Here is a 19806-nt window from a genome sequence, read left to right on the forward strand (position 1 = left end):
TAAGTAAGGTAGTAATGTCTACAAGTGTAACTGCTTAATTTAAATTGACTCTTATGCTGCTGCAGTCTTGTCCTATTGCAGTCTTTCAGGGTAACTTCAATTAATTAAATTGTCTTCCACTAAGTTTGGGGTTTAGTAATTTTTACTTCAGTTGTTTCTGTAGTTTGGTCCTGTCCTTTTCCTAACACTTTTACCCCAGTGAAAGTTTCTGCAAAAACCTTTGACATTCTTTGTCGCCAAATTCTGGCAGGTATGATCTTCTCTCAAAGTCCCAGTAAGCCACCTCTGATAAGAGAGGAAAGTATTTTCTTGTTAGTGTCATCCCAGGATGGCATTTGCTCCCTGTTATCTCATGGGAGTGGGCTTTACAGAACATTTGTATCTGAGAAGAAAAAACCCTGTGTCTTCCAAAGACTATGATTTTAATTGTCTTTGGTACTGGTTATAATCTTGAGTGATTCTGAAGTAGGATGAATATTAAATGAATCCTGTGTGATGTTTTGTGAAAATTTAAATATATTCTAAGGCAACTAAAATCACTTTTGAAAATCTTTGTTATTTTTTTAGTTCCGAATGTAATCCAGATGCTTAAGAAACACAATAAAATTTATGTAACATCACATTATTTTAAAAATAGCATATCAAAAGAAATGTAAGCTGGAAAATATGAAGTAAATTTGAGTAAATTCTCATATGTGTGTTTTTCCCTCATTTAGTTTGTGATGAAAATCGTTGTTCTGAGCCTCCTATGATTTGCACAGATGATATGACACCTGTGAAGGAAAAAATACTTGGGCAATGTTGTCCAGAATGGCACTGTGGTAATTATTGCTTTATTCCTTAGTCACAACTGTTAACTAAAGCTAACCAATTAACACATTTTATTATGTTTTGGTTTTTTTTCTCCTCAGAATGTAACTGTGAAAATGCTACTATGCTGACCTGTAAATTGGTAAGTGGTGTTTTTAGATATTTTTATTAATGGTCTTCAGCCCCGTTACTCTTCCCTTTATATTCCTTGTTTCAATTAGTTGCAAAGGGTGTGGAGGCTGAACACGGACAGGGTGGTACAGCCTCCCAGTTCCCAGCTCAAGAACATGGTTCCAACAAGTGTCTGCACAGTGTTGTCAACTATTCCTTGGAGAAATTTCCCTTTCTGTGTTGTAAGATGTCAAAAGAAGAAAAGCAACTGTAATATTGTCCTATTCAATATTAACACTAAACAATATGCTAATAAGGTTTTCTACCAAAATAGTTCCCATTTTTTAAAATAATTAATGAGGAATGAGTTTTATAACCATAAATATCATCTGGAGAAATGCATTTTTTTTGTTAATCATTTATGCTTTAGATGACAGTGATTTAACATTATTGAATTTAGCTGATAGGAGAATTCATAAATATTTTCCTTCTCATGTAGTTTGTTGTAATAGGGACTGTGATCTGGAAAATAGTTATGAATGAATGTTCAAACTACCATTATAACCATAGTGACAATATTTTCCATATCAAATATCCATATGTGAAGACTGCATAACATAAAGTCTAGTCAGGAGTTTTAAATTTGAATTTCACTTATTTTTTGGAAGTAAATTCTTAGAAGGCAATCTTTTACTAATATGTGTATTATTGAAATAACTCTGTATCTCAGGAAAAAAGTGCTTTTTATTTACTCAGCTGCTCTTATGCACTTGTTCAGAAAATGAAGTGGTTTTTTGTTTAAAGAGAAAAATACATTGAATAACTCTGAATGTGCTACTGTTTCTTGAGTACATTACAATTTTTCTTGTTTGTGAAACCTGGGGTAGAAGTGATAAAAGTAATATTTTACATTTTTAGGGAAAATTGTCTGCTTAGCACTACATGTAATTGTGCATGAATTTGCAAACTTTTATCTTTTTATACCTAGGGAGAAGTTAAAAAAATAGATAGTAGCATTTCCAGTGCTTGCGGATGCACTCACTACATTTGTGGTAATTTTTCATATTCTTTGTTGTTGTGTTTTAGTTTTTAGCAGAAAAGGCATGCAAAGAAAGCAGAAATAGAACCATAGTAACCTTCTCTTTGTCTTGATTTGGTGTGTGTCTACCCAGTTATGCAGTTATACTCTTTTTCTGGAAAATGAGGCTTTGTCTTCTAGCCCATCCATTTTGTGCCTATTCTTGAAGGGTGTAGGAGTGTTGTAAAACTGCCCCTGCTTTCAGAGTCAGGTACAGTCTCTCATGTGAGGGGCAAATGGAAAGCATATTGTGAAGTGCAGCTGAGTGTGAGCAATGCAACTGCTCCTAATCCACTTTCAAGCACAAATGACACAACATCTCACACCAGAGCAACAGACCTGTTCAGCCAGCACACGAGTAGGTAGCCGGTCTTAAGATGAGATCTCTGCTCCCTTCCCTCGCTCAGCTACCCCACGGTAGACTGGATTTCAGCTGCACTTGCACTGTGGTATGCTGCAGTCCTGACAGCAGCCCAGGCTAAACTGCCTCAGGGAACAAAGCACACATTTATGGTACAGCTTGAGCAGATTACTGGCCTACAGGTAATTGGAGACATACTAGTTTATTGACAGAAAGACTACATTTTGTAATGTGCAGAATAGTTGAATGTTAAATATTAAAACACTTTAAAAGTAAGAACAACAAATTTTTTTTTTTTACTTTCATTGTAGGAACACTATCAATATTAGGCAGTTTTGCATTTTGTAGCATTTTCTTAAGTTGTTTTATACTTCCTCCCCCTCTTTTTAATAATTAAACCCACAAACAATCAAGTCTAAAAGTTAGAATACTTCTGCAGTGCACAGGACTTTGCCCTACTTTTGTCTTACCAGTGATTCTGTTAATTTGTTTGATGATTTCTTTTGTCCCTCTCTGGTAACATTTATTTCTTTTCATTTTAGAGAAGGATGATGTGTGCATCTTCCAAGAGGTCACAGTACTGAATCCTGGACAGTCAGTAATTCAGTACTTGGATGGAGACCTTTGTTACACTGTACAGTGTTTACAAGAAAAGGATCAGAACACAGGATACAATGCCATGCATTTCACAATGATGAACTGTTCCCAGCAATGTGAAGCTGTCAGTATTCTTAAAATACAGGAATGATGCAATTTGTGAGCACAACTGCACAATTAGGATAAAAGTTTTAGTGAAAACTTTTATTAATCCTGTTAACTCAGCAAGAATATGAGAATTTAAGAGTGATGATGTGTGTCTTGTGTCTACAGGATTATTTTTAGAGGCAGTTTCTAGCAGCATGCATAAACATATCTGACCATCCTTCCATGCATGCACCCATCCACGCATCCACCCATCCATCCATCTGTATATTTTTTTCTTGGTATTTTTAGTTTTAGAAATTAAAGAATTTCCTTATCCTGTATGTTTAAAAATACTTGCTTGTTTTTTTTCTTTCCTTTCTTTTCAGCATCAAATATATATTCCTTCCTTCAGTCACCATACTTGTTGTGGTGTGTGTCAAAACGTGTCCTGCTCTTTTCATACGGAGAATGGAACACTTATTGTGTATGAGGTAAGTGTCTTTGGACAGAGATAGGAAGTAACTATAATAATACAGGTGTCTGACAGTAATTTCTTAGTTAACTCATGCTGTCAGTCTTGCTTCATGCCTCCTTACTGCTGTTTACAGACTTAGAGACTATTTATGGTGTACGATAGGAAGACAGCGGGTTTATTTAAAGACCTGTGATTTCACTTTTTTCATTTTTTTGCTTGTAACATTTTCTATAAAGATATGTAAATTTTATAATTTACTTAAGGTTGGATATGCTCCAAGTGCAGGCAAGGGTTCAAATTGTAACTTTAAGGCATATACTGTGATTTAGATGTGTTGGGAGCTTCTGAGTCCACATCGGGACTCCTATGTCCCCCTCTTCTCAGGGCAACTCTTCTCATTCTGGTCACTACGAAAAGGAAGAGTGCAAACTGAAGCACTGGGGTTCAGAATCTTGATGGTGTATTTCAGAATGGACATACCTGGAAGTTTAGATGTGGCCATAACGTGGTTCACACTTCCCATTGCTTTCAGAGCAAATGAAACTATTTAACTGGCACAGAACCCTTTAATTCTGCACTAGGACACCCCTGCTGAGCAGCGTGCTGGAGAATAGAACCATGGCTCCAGGGAGGATTAGCCACTGGTAGTTAGAGGATGGCCTTTCCTGTCGTGGTTGAGGCGGGACACGACACAAAACCCTTGTGGATCCAGAGGCTGGAACACTTTATTGCATGATGTCTGCTACTTTTATACACTTTTTAGGCTACACATGTCAACTCTCCACTGGTTCCCACATACATAAATATTCTTCCATTGGCCACTAACGGTGTTATATAAGTGCTTACTGCACATGTCACGAAACATATTTTGCTGTGTTCAGCACATTTTACCGGAAAACCATATTGTTACAACTTCCGGGTCCGGGCGTAATTCTCCCCTGAACAAAGGTTCCTGCTAACTTTAACTCTTCCCGAATCCCCCAGGCCAGCTGGGGGAGAGCCACCTCACTTTCCCCTTGTCACCTCTGGGTGGTATGCAAGACTTTCCACTCCAGTAGGTACTACAGCATGAGGGCACCACTTTTACAGACATTTGAAGTTGTAGATTAAGCTGAGATGCTTTGGCTTTCCTGACAATGGCTTTGGTTCATATACTCAGGAAGGAAGCACCTGGAGCTCCAACTGCACCAACTACAAATGTGAGAAGACTACTGCAGGGGCTATCATACTGGGGTCAAGTGTTGTCTGCCCCCCGTTTAATGACACTGAGTGTACAAAGGTTTGTACTTTGGGTGAGGTAAGTGACAATAACTGCTCTGGAGTTTGGCTTACACTTGACAACGCATGGATAGCTCATGTAGTTCCTTTAAATGAAAAAAGTGGTAAGTAAAAACATGTAAACCAGCAATTTGCAGTTGTTTCCTATGCTCCTGTTGACTTTTCAACTGACAAAGTATCTGTGAGCAGTATAAAAATTTGGTTTGGGTCTTGATGACTGCTTTTAAAATATTGTGGAATTGGAAAAATTCTTAACATACCACTACATAAGGTGCTAATCACTGTGTCTTACTTTAGTTGAGAATAACACTTAGCCAAGTTCGTAGTGAACATAGACAAAATAAATCACACCAAGCAATCCAGAAATGCTTCATATAAAAGTTGGCTATATTAAAAAATTCATTAAGTTGTGCAAAGATTAGGAAGATGACAGAGTATATGTAAATTTTATTATCTCTTAAAATAACCTTTTATTATAAAATAATAAAAAAATATCTATCACATGAGAGGGTATCTACCTACATCATATATCTAAAAATGTAAATATAAACTGCTTTGAAGAACATGTGTTCTTCGCATACACTGCATGTTTGTTTACAGTTTAATTTCTAATTTAATACTTCTCTAACTTTAGAATACTTCTTATAATTCTTGCACTTGCAGTACACCATATATTTAATATAAGCTACAAATAATAATAAATATATATAGAGAGAGGGTAAGTACCATTGTTGCCTTGACTACAGATCATGAATTTAGTACACGTCCTACTTATCCATTGCATTTGTTTAAAAAAGTTCCTATTTTTTCCAATTCTGAAGAAGGTACACTATGTAAAATTAGTGTCTGTACTACTTTGACTTGATGCTTGAGTTTCTTCCTTGGAACCATTTTGACACCATTATTAGGATCTTTCCTTAGTAATAATGGTTAAGATTATAAAGAATGGAGACCTAAAATTAACTTCTTGAGTCAGTCTGACCTGTTTTTCAGAGATGTTGAACATAGACTTAAACCAGTAGCTGAGAAGAAAGCTCTTCAGCCAGGCATCTCAGGATCATTCATGAATATAGATTCAAGTGTCTAAGTGCTCAGAAGTCCTTGAACAACTTATTCAGTGATTTTTCTTTAATAAGATAAAAAAAGTATGCTCCCATGAAAAGATAGAAACTGAAAAATGTCTTTTTTCTGTTGTTATCTTAAGAGCTCTATTTATGGTCTGTTGACTGCTTGATATGCAGTTCCGGGCTACACACGTGAATTTTTTAAACTATCCTGATAAGTCTCAGTTATGGGGAAACAGATAGTAGTGGATGATATAAAAATATGCTTATAGAAATTAAGTGATTTTTTCAAAGGAGATGCCAACTAAACACCACTGAACTTGTCAGCAATGATGAGTTCATTTTCAATCTCAAAGGTTGCAAAGAATTTGTGAACCAAACCTTCAGCTGATACATATCTGTGTAATTTTCTTCATTTCAGTGATACTACTTTTTATTAGATGAGCATCTTCAAAACAGGGAATGTCTTGAGATACAATTTACCTTTGCATCAAGCACAGTGTTTTTGCTATATTCTCCTTTTATTTTCCTAGAATGGAGGAATTGTGCAGACGTATAATGATGGCTGCTGCAAGACCTGTAAGTGATGGAGGCTGCAATATGTGCTAGTTTGGCTTTGATTTTGGAGGGCTTGTTTTTTAACCTAGGTTGCTGGGAGATAAAGAAGGAGAAAGCATGCAGTCCCCCTGCAAATCACATAAGAAGTGTCGTAGTTACCTAACTACTCCTATTAAAACGTATTGCTTCGTTTGGCTGCTGACTTGGTGATTTTTAACATTATTGTTCTGGAGTATAACCAAATCTCTCAAATTATAACCCATGGAAGATTAAAAGCTATCTCAATTAAAATAATGAACAAATTCTCTTTATTGCTTAGATGGCTGTAAAATATTGCCTATATGATTTTCACCATAAAAGATAAGGATTTTTCCCCCCCCTAAAATTGATTCCTAATTCAGTGACATTTTTGCGATGTGTCTTCAAACCTACTGGTTTATTCTGTAACCCTAATACGTATTTTCAAGAGCCAAAATACTGGAATACTTTTTTTAAAATCCCAAATGAGGAAAAGTTCTAGTAATAGTGAAGATAGCAACTCATATAAAATGAACTTTTTAATAGCTGGGAATACATACACATTTTCTGAGTGTTTAACTTTAAATATGATGAAATTTGACTCAGGTTGACATAAAGATTTCATAATTTATGCAATTTTAAAAGTTGATTGAGAACAAACTGATTTTTGCTGCAATTTTGACTAAGAAAATTTTATTATCAAGGTATATAATTATCTATATATAAAGCCCCCACTGTTGTATAAAACTAATTGTGTAGAGCAAGAACATGTTCAACATTTCGGAAAATCCTCCCCCTCCTTTTTGGCCATTTTTGTCTTCAACATTAGAGTAAAAATATATGAGCCAATTAGTTTTTGTCATTTTTGTAGACAAACATTTACTTAATAATATTGACTAGCAAGTCACAGACTTATAACCATATATTACACAGTTATTACATAAAACTAAATGCAATGTATTTTATATAATTTGGTGAAAAAAAGGAATATTGATCTTTATCTAATACAGAACAATACCAACTTATGCTAGTCTTAAAAAGTGAACTGTAAATATTGGTATTCTATTGTATACAAAATGTAGACAATAAAGGGTATTTTAATACAATATAGTACATTTTTTAATGAGAACCACCATAGAGAAGTAACACACCAAATTGTGCTACGATCTTACTGACAGTATTCATTCTCTCATGAGATAAACTGTGTTAAAAATATTTAACTTTCCCTCAAAATTAGGTTGGCTTTATTTAGAAACTTAGTCTTAAAAATTATTGACTATTTGTTTTCTTTTGATCAAGAAGATTTATAATTTTGGCCATATTCTGTGGCCATTGTTATACTTCAGAAATACTTGCTGAGGTGGCTGCTAAAAACCCCAGATATAATTCAAACAATTATATGCTATTTTATTTTTATTTTGTTTTATTTTTAACTAAAAGCATGTGCCCTGTGGTGAAGCAGTTAAGAAGAGTACTTATAAATAGAGCTTGCAACACCTTGGGGTTTTAATGGGGACAAATAACTTTTCTGAAAGAGCTTGATTTGATGCATGCAAAGTGAGTGCGTATATTTAATTCTTACCTTGCCATAGAGAGAGTTATTGCAAAAGTTTGGTTTAAAAGTAAGCATCATTCCAGTTTTGTGTTAATCAGGAGAGTAATAAAGTTTAGGCCATCTTTAGTGAGACTTGAAGCAGCTGTGGGGTTTCTAAATTGTAGAAGACTAACAGGAAAGCTCATCATCTTTTATTAAAAGAAAATATTGCAGTTGGCAGTGTAAGAATTAATGAAATGTCATTTATACAGAAATGTTTTTATTTCATGAGAATCTTCTATTCCTAATGATTCTGCCAGGTTCTGGATTGGGTCTATTACCCTTTGCCATTAATCCAGTAGTGCCTACTGATAGTATTAATTGTGAACCAGGTATTATTTTTAATACTGTATTTTCCTTTTTTTGATAATAGTGTAAGCAGTACTTGATATATGTGTCATAGCTGTCATCATCCGTAAATGTTACTATGCAGTTAATGGTTCTGGGACTGATACTGAGAGATGCTGATCCTCTGTTCGCCTCCCCAGTCAGTGGTTTTCTAAAGCCTGGTTAAGGTTCACTGCTCAACACCTGTCAGAATTAGGTTCATCCATTTATGGTTATTCCTCCTGCTCTTGCTGAAATTTGTGTTGTCACATGAATTTACTTTACAGGGTAGTGGTACTATAAAATGTAAAAAACAAAATCATAATTCTGAATACGGTTACCAAGAGATTCTAAATCTGATCCCAGGTTTCTGAAATTATTGATGTAATTTTTTTTGGTCTTAAAGTAGAGCAAGAGTGTCTGTTACTGTCTGGTCTCACCTTTGCAGATATGGATTTATACTGTATTTCTTCTTTGTCACAAATAATATGTTTTACACAGTTAGGAAAATGTTGAGGGTGGGGCTGAAACATATAATTGCAACCACATGGTAATATATACTTTTTACACAGAAAATACAGAATGTTACAGAACTGTTGCATTACACTCATAATTCTTCACTTTTTAGGATAGGTAAGTCACAGAAACTCATTACTGAAATACGGAGTGAATAACAAAACACATCTGATATTGAATGCAGATCTTTACAGTTCAGGGTTGGGGAGAGAAAAGTATAGCAGCTTCATTAGGCATCAGCACTTTATATGCTGAAATGTCGTATATATCTCTACATGACTTGTAGCAATACAAAGATTGCATATGTCTACATTTGCCAGCATGTACTCATGCTGGCAAACACTTTCTGATGGAAAGATCACAGAACTTTTTCTAAAGTGTTTCTGAGGAAGGAAAAGAGAGATATCATGGGCTAACAGCTTCAATCGTACAGCAGTTTGCTAATTCAGTAACATAATCTTGTTTTACTCTGAATGCACAGATTAAAATCTAGCTGTACTCTGCAGCAAACCTAATTTTTAAATACTCAGTGGAGCTGTGGCTGCAGAATATCTTGGTTACTCAGAGCTCAATTATCTTATAAAAGTGCTCAAAAGCTTCTGGGGAACAGACGAGTTGTTCTTTTTATGTACAACCAACCATGAAAGCATGTGTGGAAGGTTGAGAAACTCTGCTGAATAGTGCTAATTATTTTATATGCTGGATATCCAGAATGGTTCCACAGCAAAACTAATACATGATTTTGATAGAAATTGAAATAGGAGATCTAATTAACTTCTGTTACACTGATAGTAATAACAGTCTAATATGGAGTGCAGCATGAAAAATTATGGTTTTAGTTTTTCAGTATGTTAAAAATGTCTTTGCACTCTATGGTTTTATTTTTCAAATAAAAGGAAACAACTCCTATCAATATCTCCCAGATTGTACATAAAAATTTAGCATTTCCCTAATCCTAGCCCTGTATGCTGACTCAGTGCTACATGCTTCAAATCTAGTGATAAAAAGTGCACCATATTTAGCAAATGTGTGCATCTCTCTCTTTCAAAGATTCCTTGAAGGACATCTCTCTCAAAAATATATTAAAATGATGTAATTATATTTATTTTTTAAACTTGCAAAACAGCATCAGTGTAATCACATTCACAGCTTCACCTTCTCGATGTTGTGTTCTGAAAATTATCTAAAATGCAGAATTAAAATTCTATTTACATTCAACATTTGCAATAAAACAATTAATTCTAATACTATTCAAAAGTACTGGAGACACCTTTTTTCCTCATTGCTTATATTTGTCTTGCCATATGTGCAATTTAAAATCATATTCATATTTTAATATTTATAAAATCTAGATAGCTTATTTGGGCCACTTGTTGCCTCATATGTGCCAGCTCTAAAACAGATAATTCTGCACAAGAACTATTTACTAATATATTAGATTTAAAAAAAAATAGGAGTAATAGTTTCTGTGTGTACATTAAGGAAAACAAAGTATAATTATTTAAATTATGTTAATAGTTTCACTTTTTTTAGTAGGAAATGCAGTACAAAAGGTGTATTGATTCAGTATGCATTTTCTGTATTTTATCAGGCAAAAAGGAAGAAAGAATTTGCCAGAAAATGACAATCAGAACAACCATAAGAAAAAATGACTGTATAAGTCAAAGCCCGGTAAGCATAAAAGAGCCTGTGGCATGCCAAATTAAGTACGAAGAACTTGGTTATAATGAATAACAAGCAACAGAAAATGCTGCTGTCTCCTCAAAAGCAGACCTTTCACCCTAGGAATGTTATCCTACTCATAAATGCAGTAAAATTAGCTATTCCTACGACTGAAACACTGAGCCCTCCTACTGAAAAAACATCTGGCTTCAAATGAAAAATACACACTGTAATTGCTTGTAACTAATGAAAGCACTGAACTTTTCAGCACAAAAAACCATCCCACTCAAAAAGAGAACTAGAAATGTTTCAACTTAGAATGTGATGGAAACAGTGCTCCATGCACCTTTGAAGACCTTTACACTCTGTGTGTCTTCTCCTGCACATAGCATGGGTCTCCATGTCATAAATTCATGATCCCATTTATTTATGTGTCTGCTTAAGACATCTTATTTCTCACCTTTGGTGTAGCCCCAACTACAAAACCCTGGATATTTCTGAGTAGCAAATGTATTTCTCATGTAGCACTTAAAAGAGAAGCATTTGACAAAGTATCTCAAGACTTCCAAAAGGCCTCTGGTAAGATTCTGTTGAAGAACATAGACAGTAATTAGGGAAGAGGCAAAATATCATTACATATTAAAAGGCATACTGATTGAAGTTCAACAGTGCCATTTGGCAAGTATATATATATTTGGAGTATAAATATATAGATGGAATTACAGTAATTTTCCAGTTAAGAGAAGATGCTGAAGAGCTTCACAGTTACTTTAGTAACTGTAGTACAATTTAGGTTAAGGGACACCAATATTACAAAATAAAGACATGCCATTGACTAAATAAAGAATATTAAAAGGAAAGATTTTGTCAAACCTCATAGTTTTTTTAAGCTAGTTGAAAAGATCCTTACCCTGTCATCCACTTATGTGAAAATATCTTCTTTTGTGCTGACAGAAAAGCTAACTAAGAGCTACAACATTTAGGAAAATGGATAGGCAGTGAAAACAAATGCATTATAGAGTCTCTTATGATTTAGTTCTGCAGTACTAATGAGAGTGCTCTGTGGAGCTGTGGAGCTTCTGCACTGCTGGAGAATTACAGCATTCAGAGAGGAGCAACAAGAATGTTGGCCAGGTCATGTCTTGAATGACAGAACAAACGAAGCCTTCCTTTTTATGACTTTCTATTGTAGATCATATTTCCTTCCCTCTCTACCCATCTTTGAAAAAGACCCACCACCATTCCACCTCTATTTGTATTACAACCCCCTTCTCCCAGGACCTTCTTACTCCTGATTTCCTTGATGGCTGCACAGCTTTTGCACAGTCGATTCCCTTACCCATCACCTCTGGATTTTCATGTCCTCAGAATTCCAACTCATACCCTTAGCTCCAATTCCTTTCCTCGCCAGCTCCCCTACTGGCACCCTTTTTCAATTGTGTGATTTTGGTCTATCGGATGGTGGTATCTGCTGTGACTGCTTTGGAACTACATACATGTTCTTTAGCCAGATTAATACTGTCAACCTTTGGAAAGAGCAGAGTATGATTACGTTTCTTTAATTAATAACTGAGATTATTAGTGCTTAGGACAAAGTCTTTTTTTACCCCCTGTTAAATTTCAGGAAATTTAAAAGATGTCAGAGTAACTTTTTTGACTAATTTGTGTGGATATGGCACATTTCATCACAGGCTGTTTGGAAGGGAGTGGATCAAAATACTTTTCATATGTCTTGCCTGCATAAGAAATCAGATCTAAAACTATCACATAAAGAACTAGATCTAGTATAACCGTTCTCGACTTCCCAGCTATTAACACTGCTTGTTTTAATTAAAAATTACAATTTTTTTCTGTCAGATTATCAGATAAGAAAATTCCTCAAATAATGTAGTAGTGAGAGAAAGCGACTTCAGTCTAGAGCACATATAATTTTTTAACCAGTCTGTGCCCTTGCTGGTTTGTTACTGCATCTACTTTTTAGATATATTTCTTAGAGTGACAGCCCTTAGTCACAAGTAATATGAGCAAGAAAGGGGAAAGCTTTTCCATTGCTATGCTTTTCCTCTTGAACCTTCAAGAAGAAAGATAGAATTCCCTTCATTTTGCTTAGAAGAATTTAACTTTTCATCAGTGAACATGGAAAGGACATGGATTCAGCTGTGCTGTTTAGAAGTTACTAATTTTTAAACTGAGGATTTGATTTTGGTACCCAGTTTGCTCAAGCTTGAGACAAAACACATGATTAAACAATAAAGAAAAGGTTAATAAAAAAATATTTTAAATGTGGCTAAACTTAGAATGAATGAATTTTAGAAGTTAAAACAATTTTTAAGACAACGGTCCTTCTCAAATGTAAAACTGGGTTTTAATCACAAAGAAGTTTGAAATGTAATATTTTTGCAACAAAATTTAAGATGTCTAATTTCAGTTCTTATTTTACTCATAGATAAACGTGGCTTCTTGTGATGGAAAATGCCCGTCCGCAACAATTTTCAATGTCAATATTGATAGCCATTTAAGATTCTGTAAATGTTGTCGAGAAATTGGAACACGTAATCTGACTGTGCCACTGCGCTGCTCAGGAAATGGCACTGAAATTATGTACGTCCTTCAGGAGCCTATAGACTGCTCCTGCCAATGGAACTGAACATCGCTGTGGATACAATTTTAACTGAAGAAATAAAATGAGTTTCCTTTCACCAGACATGACTTTTTGACCATGGATGGTTGTAGTACTCTGCAGGGATATAAAAAAGTCCTCGGTTGTGCTTTATAATGTAACTTTTTGCAGATTTAGCAAAAATGTTGTTTGTTATTCTTCAAATTGTCTTTTAAAATATTGGCATGTATAGAAAGAAAAACATAAATCCTTTTGGACAAGGTGTAACCATCATTTATTTCTACTTAGTGGCTTTCTGATGAGCTGTTGAAAGCTGGTTTAATGTCTGTGCTTCCAATGTTTTAAAATTTTGGATCATGGCTACCTATCAAAGTTGAGAATTTCTCAATGGTTCATTTATTTAGAGACCTCCAGTTGAAAACTATCACTGGTCCCATGTTTAAAGGGTAAAGAACATATTAGAGCTTTGAGAATGACTGAATTAATTTATTTAAAAAACAGTGAGTTCAACTGCAACACATTTTTTCTTGCTTAAAAATCTATCTTTTGTCCACTAATCTGTAATCAATGATTGTACTCTGATTACACTGTAAGTCACTGAGAAACAACACGACTATGATCTGTAAGTACTTGCAGGAAATCTTCAGAGTACACAGCAGAATCGTAATAATACCTTTAAACCTTAGACATATATTTAATTTTTATGTATATTATAAATATGAAGCATGACCAGGCAAAGGCTGAAGATTTTAAGATTTTGTGCCTTTATTAAAAATATCTAAAGCTGTTTATGGTATGAAAAATTCTATTTTATTTCCATTTTTCACAGAAAAGAAATTGGCTCTCTACTAGCTATAGAGTAAGATTATATGTATATATATTTATTAAAAAAACCCAGAACATTGTAACTAGTCATAATAGGTTTCCAGTCTGAAGATTTGTGTTCAGTATATTTTTATAAAATGCATTTTTAAAAAAAAATACTGAGATTTGGACTATTTACTGAATTTACAGTTCACAATTTTTGAGTCCAGGAAAAAAAAAATCAGGTAAAATAAATGTTTTGAAGGGCTTAGGTGAGTTATTCATGCTCAATCAAGCTGTGAATGTCCATGATTCAGCACCTTAGGCTGAATGTAATCTCCCCTTTATTAAACATATTATATAACCTTCTCTTAAAAATTAAGGATACAATTTTGAGTTTGTTTTTATGAGATTACTTTGCTTTATAAACTCACTGAATTAAAATGGTTTAAAGTATGAATAGTATTTTCCTTATAATCAAAATTGATTCAGAATTAAAATTCTTGTCTAAAAGTCTGAAACCTTTTGACAAACAGTTATAAATTCAAGCTATTATCATTTACTTACAAAAAGCTTGGATTATCGCAGGGGTTATTGCAATGAAAAATAAGTAGTATAAAATTTGAAAACCCCTTTAAAACCCGAGGCTATTTTGCTACTTTGTGTGACAAATCTTTAAATTTTTGTTATATTCAGTTTGATGGTTTATAAAGAAAAATAGCTTATCTAGGGAAATCTGTCTTTACTAACGAGACTCATCTACTCATCCATATCCTTAAAAATAGCGACTTGGTTTAAAAATTAAGGAAGAATCCATTGTATTATCAGTAAAATATTTAGCCACTATAAAGAAATAACGATAAACTCAGTGATCAAAATAAAGTGACGCTTTGAGAAAACATATGCTTCATTTGCACATTTTTATGATTTATATGGCAGATATTTCAAGTTGTATTAGATACCAGGGCCTAGAACCAAAATGTTCCCCAATACTGCCGCAAGAATTTGTGTACAGAAACTTTTCATGTGGGCGAGAAACAGAATTTAAATCATAGTCATAGCCATAGTTTATTTACTTGTAGAGAAAATTAAAAGGACAACTTTTAATAGAAAAATATATCCTTAGAGCCTTTTGATTTTTTAACATAGAGATAGGAATCCTATATTTGCATTAAGAGGGTTTGGCCCAAAACTTCTTAATGAATTTAGCATTTGATAAAAAGGAATCTCTTGCAATACAGCATTTCTTGCTATATAATCACTGAACACTTTATGTGTTTTGATTGAACAGTTGTACTTTTTATAAGCCATGTGCTTTTCTAAGTTTTAGAACTGTATTTGTAATTAAAAAGAATTTAACAAGCATTATTTTGCAGAGTGATAATAAATCAGTGCTGATGCAATAATTTACCTTTGCCACTAAAAGTGAATGCTAATGCAAAATCTCAGGCAAAACTGGAAATTAAAAAAGCAGTTATGTTTAAAATTAACTTCGTGACAACCTGTAATGATATTAAAATGGTATTAGAATATTTTTTTCCCACTTACCTAATTTTGTTTTTTAAAATGCAATGATCAGTAGGGACTGAAGCCTACAGCAAAATCATACATCTTCAGTGCAGCTGGATAGGATGCTCTAACGTTGCCTTTCATTTTACAATTAAACTTCAGACTTGGGCTGCTTTGGCCTGGTCAGAAAGTGAACACCTATTGAAAGCCATGAACCATTTCCTAGACAGCCAACCCACCACTGTTACCTCCATGAAGATGACATTGGCACAAATTTTATATACTCGTGAACTAACCTTTGCAGGCCTTGCAACTGATAGAAGGTTTGAATGAGCCTGCAGTGTGGCAGGACTGTTCTGCTCCAAATGTTTCCTCTTTCTGCAAGTTAAATATAAACACAGACACAGATACAGTTTGTTCTTCTGTTTTGGTTTTCTCATCTCTCTTCAACTCTGCATTCCTGCCTTAAATTGTAACCCTGTATGCACAGGTGTCTTGTGAGCTGCTTTGGAAAGCTGAGCCAACTTGAATCTTAGTTAAATATGAAAATTAATGTCTGTTTGTTATTGACTAAAAGAGCTTTAATGAACACAGAATTCCCTCCCTCCTACTCTCTCTGGAACTAAGACTCCAATAATTTCTGCTCTTCTAAGAGAAAGGCTGGGAGTGCATCCTTCTGAAGCTCCCACACTGTCACTGAAAAATGAGAGGAGCAGGGGAGAAGTGTGTGTGATGGAGTGCAGTCCTGCTGCAGTCCTGCCATGCCTTGTCATTTCTCCCATTTGTAGCTGCTTCCACAAGCCCTTCATTCCTACATTGCCACTGCTTTCTTCTACCTGTGCTTGCAGAAGTTCTACAATATAAAGGCTTATGCATAAACTATGCAGATATTTTAGGGATTTACATAAATATATGTCTATACTTAAAATCAGATTGTACCTGAATATGCCTCTGTAAAATGGTAAGTCTTTGCCCATATTATTTATATTTGACTGCTGTAATTTCACTGCCTTATTACCAGCCCATTTGTTAAGACCAACTCTTGCCCTAATATGCAAATAGAATTTGAAGCAAAGCTTTTAAATTTAGGTTTAAGCCACATATTGTGTATTTTCATTAATAAAATCTGAGAGTATAACTTTATAGGCTCCTAATATTCTCCTTTTTTAGCTAGCCAAATCTGTATACTAAATATAAGAAGTAAAACGTAATACATTTACTTGATTTACTTCCACGTTGCATGCAAAGCTCTTCCCAAATATATGAACCTGTGCATTGGTGATATTTCCAGGCAGGATCAGGCCTGAAGTTTCATATCTGAACATAGTTACAAGCCACATAATATACTGAAAGGCAGAGGTATTACAGAAACACACTCTGGGGTTAAAAATGGTCAATGGTCACTGTGCTGTTCACAGTGCTTAAGCGGTGACAAAGCACCATTTCAGATGTGGCTTCTTTCCCCCTTCTTCTCCTTTCTCTCTTTCTTCACCATTTTTCCTGACACTTTTTTCTCTTGACCTTCTGCACTGCTGATCCATAGCCTGGATATTTTTTTTTTTAATTATTATTATTCATTGGTTCTATATAGCTCTTGTCATCTCATCTCTTTTTCTTCCATCTCTCCTTTTATAAGAATTCAAAGGAAAAATTGAATTTCCAATTATTTCAGAGACTTTGTGTGAAAACTTGCTGCCAAATAAACATGAAGGTACCACTTAAGAATACTGTGGCAATGAAAAACATTAGCTTGAACTGATTTTTTTGAGTTCTGTCCCATCAAATCCTTTACCAGATATTACCTTGAGGTGATGCTGGGGAATATATTTTCAAAAAACATTCACAACACATTCACAACATGAACATAAAAAATCTTCTGAAGGATAGACTTCAGCACTTAACATTAATGCAAAAGAAAAAAATGTTTTTATTGAGAAAAGGTTATGGTTGAGAGGGTCTGTACATAATATTGTGTACTAAATTTTCTTTAACCTTTCTTTAAGTGCCAAGTGGAATGTGCAAGCTACCTATAGAACAAGGAAACTTCAAAAATTGTCTATCCATTATCATTAAAAGGTCATCACAGCTTAGGGTGGAAAGATATATTCAGAGCTGAAGGACAATGGACTGTAAGTGATTGAAAATATGATACATTGACCAGATCTTACAAGCCACATACTGATCATTTAAGAACTGTAATTTTTGCCTATTCGGAAAAATAATCCTACACATACACCAAATAGATGGTCATATAACTATTGAAGTCAGTGATAAAATATTCCCTAAGATCCAAGATTTGAGAATCTTACTGCAAGGAGGTAGTCTGAATAAATGTCTTATACATGTAGTTTCTACTTTCACAACTAGTTTTTGTATGAGGGAACTTGAAGAGCTGCTTCTGTACTGATGTTGCATTCTGGAGAAAAGCAATAGTGGATGATGCTAAAACTTAATCACTGGAAATGCTGAATAAAAGGGAACTGGTTGTGTTTTGGGGAGTGTTCTTTTGATTAAGGTGGAATGTGCATTCTCACTTAATTTGATGAGGTTAATGCAGAGAGGGCTTCTGCTGGTGTCTTGAAAATTGCTTTGTTAATAAAACCTCCCTTTGTGCTCAATGACTACAGATTTCTCTGGGAAAAAAAATTGAGTATGTCTGCTTTGCAAAACAGCTGAATAGGCAGCAGCTTACTCTTGTCATTGATAGCTAAAATAGCACTCAGGTGATTACACTGTGAGTGCTCTGTATGTGTGTGCTTCTCAGAGAGGGAGATTGACTCAGTGTTTTGAGATCAGGGGTTTCATTGCAGCAGCTTTTCATTTGCTGTGTGTGTCCTTGAGCCTGGGTAACACAAAAGCTCCAAAATGGTATTTTTCTGGTGAGAGTAAGCCTGCCTTGTTTACTACAAGTTCTAAATAAAGCTTTAGTTAAAAATTGTATTCCTTGTTTGACAATTCACAGTTCAGTTGGATACAGTTTTAGTAAAAATCAGGAACACTGAAAAACAAGATACTACCTCAACACAGAAATATGATGTGATGATAACACCTAGGAAAATACACAGTAAATAATGAGTATTGCTCATTTTTATGATACATATATCCAGTGGTACTGATTTTTATTTATTCTATAATTAGTTAACAATTTTTATAATCTTATTAAACTAATTTAATTTCAAAGAACACAGTGCAAAACCAGCCAATTTTCTATTAAAAAGGTTAATTTTGGGGAGGATTAGGGCACTGGGAATGACACTGAGGTAAGTTTAACTGAAATTGCTGCTTCACATCTGGCCAAAGGTGGATGTCACCCAATATATTTTTCTGAGCTGAGTTCTTGTTCAGGAACCTGAATAGATCAGTAAAATAGATCAGTGGTCCTACTACTATTCATTTTTGTCTATTCTTTGTTTATAGATTTTTTTGTTGGTAACTTTTTGTGGGACCTCTGTAAGATCATAATATGTGTCAATGGGCTCTGCAGCTGTGCTTAGTGCTTCCATGGAAAAGTGTTTTAAGACTTATTTTAAACACTGACAAAGGGACAACTACCTAGAAATGTGTACTGTAGAAAACAATCAGAGTCTGGAGAAAAGTAAGTAAGGGGTTTCGCTGATTTTAATGAATTTTGATCTGGTAATCACATAAAAACTGAAAAAAAGCCTGACATTTTTTACACTGAGTGGTTTTTAAATGACTACAAACAGCAGTCACATCCACAGTTCAGTGAAGTTAAAGGAAGGCCTTTTGATCTCAGGAAACTTGATATGAGGCTTGGGAAAAGGCAGGGCCAGATGAAACACACAAATCTCTGGCCCACCATTGGCTGGTGCTGCATCCATGTGAAGTATAAATATGTGTATCCATTTTTCCCTTATGTCTTAGATATCCTAACATGATTTTGCTTTGAAGCTGTGGCGATTCATGCACTTCAGGACACTGGGACTTATAACATTTCTTTCTCTATGGATCAAGCAATTCTTCTTCTGATTTTATTAAAATGTTTATTTAAGGTAAGAGAAATGCTCTGTGTTTTGAAGGTGGATAGCTATTGTAATTGAATGTTGAAAATAAGTGGTATGCGATTTGGACTGGGTTTTTTTTCTGTTGTTTTAGCAGTCACAGGGAGCTCTTACTTAGTGCTACTGAACATTCCCAGTCTTCCTTCTATTTAAATTGTTAGAAGCTCTTTTGTGGTCCTTAATCTCTTTTATTTCCTGCTACTTTGGGTTTAATGTTGTTCCCCAGAAGAAATAAGAGATCCCAGCATCTTTAAGTCACCTTTTAAACAGGTATGGGATGAAGTAAAAACTTCAGTGAGTTTAATATCATACCTC

General features: G+C 34.6%; 1 protein-coding gene across 1 annotated transcript in view; it reads left to right on the forward strand.

Moving 5' to 3' along the window:
* OTOGL (otogelin like) overlaps positions 1–16595 on the forward strand; it is a 93936-nt gene extending 77341 nt beyond the window's left edge. Inside the window, exons 50-58 of the mRNA XM_050324827.1 lie at positions 717–821; positions 912–952; positions 1910–1973; positions 2903–3081; positions 3431–3535; positions 4679–4798; positions 6395–6440; positions 10466–10545; positions 12983–16595. Of these exons, the coding sequence (XP_050180784.1) occupies positions 717–821; positions 912–952; positions 1910–1973; positions 2903–3081; positions 3431–3535; positions 4679–4798; positions 6395–6440; positions 10466–10545; positions 12983–13183 (941 nt within the window). The 3' untranslated portion in view covers positions 13184–16595. The remainder of the gene's footprint in view (positions 1–716; positions 822–911; positions 953–1909; positions 1974–2902; positions 3082–3430; positions 3536–4678; positions 4799–6394; positions 6441–10465; positions 10546–12982) is intronic.
* Positions 16596–19806: the final 3211 nt, after the last annotated feature.

The sequence above is a fragment of the Myiozetetes cayanensis genome, unplaced genomic scaffold (genome assembly GCF_022539395.1).
Source record: "Myiozetetes cayanensis isolate MyiCay16 unplaced genomic scaffold, myiCay2020 scf3, whole genome shotgun sequence".
In the NCBI taxonomy this organism is placed as follows: Eukaryota; Metazoa; Chordata; class Aves; order Passeriformes; family Tyrannidae; genus Myiozetetes; species Myiozetetes cayanensis.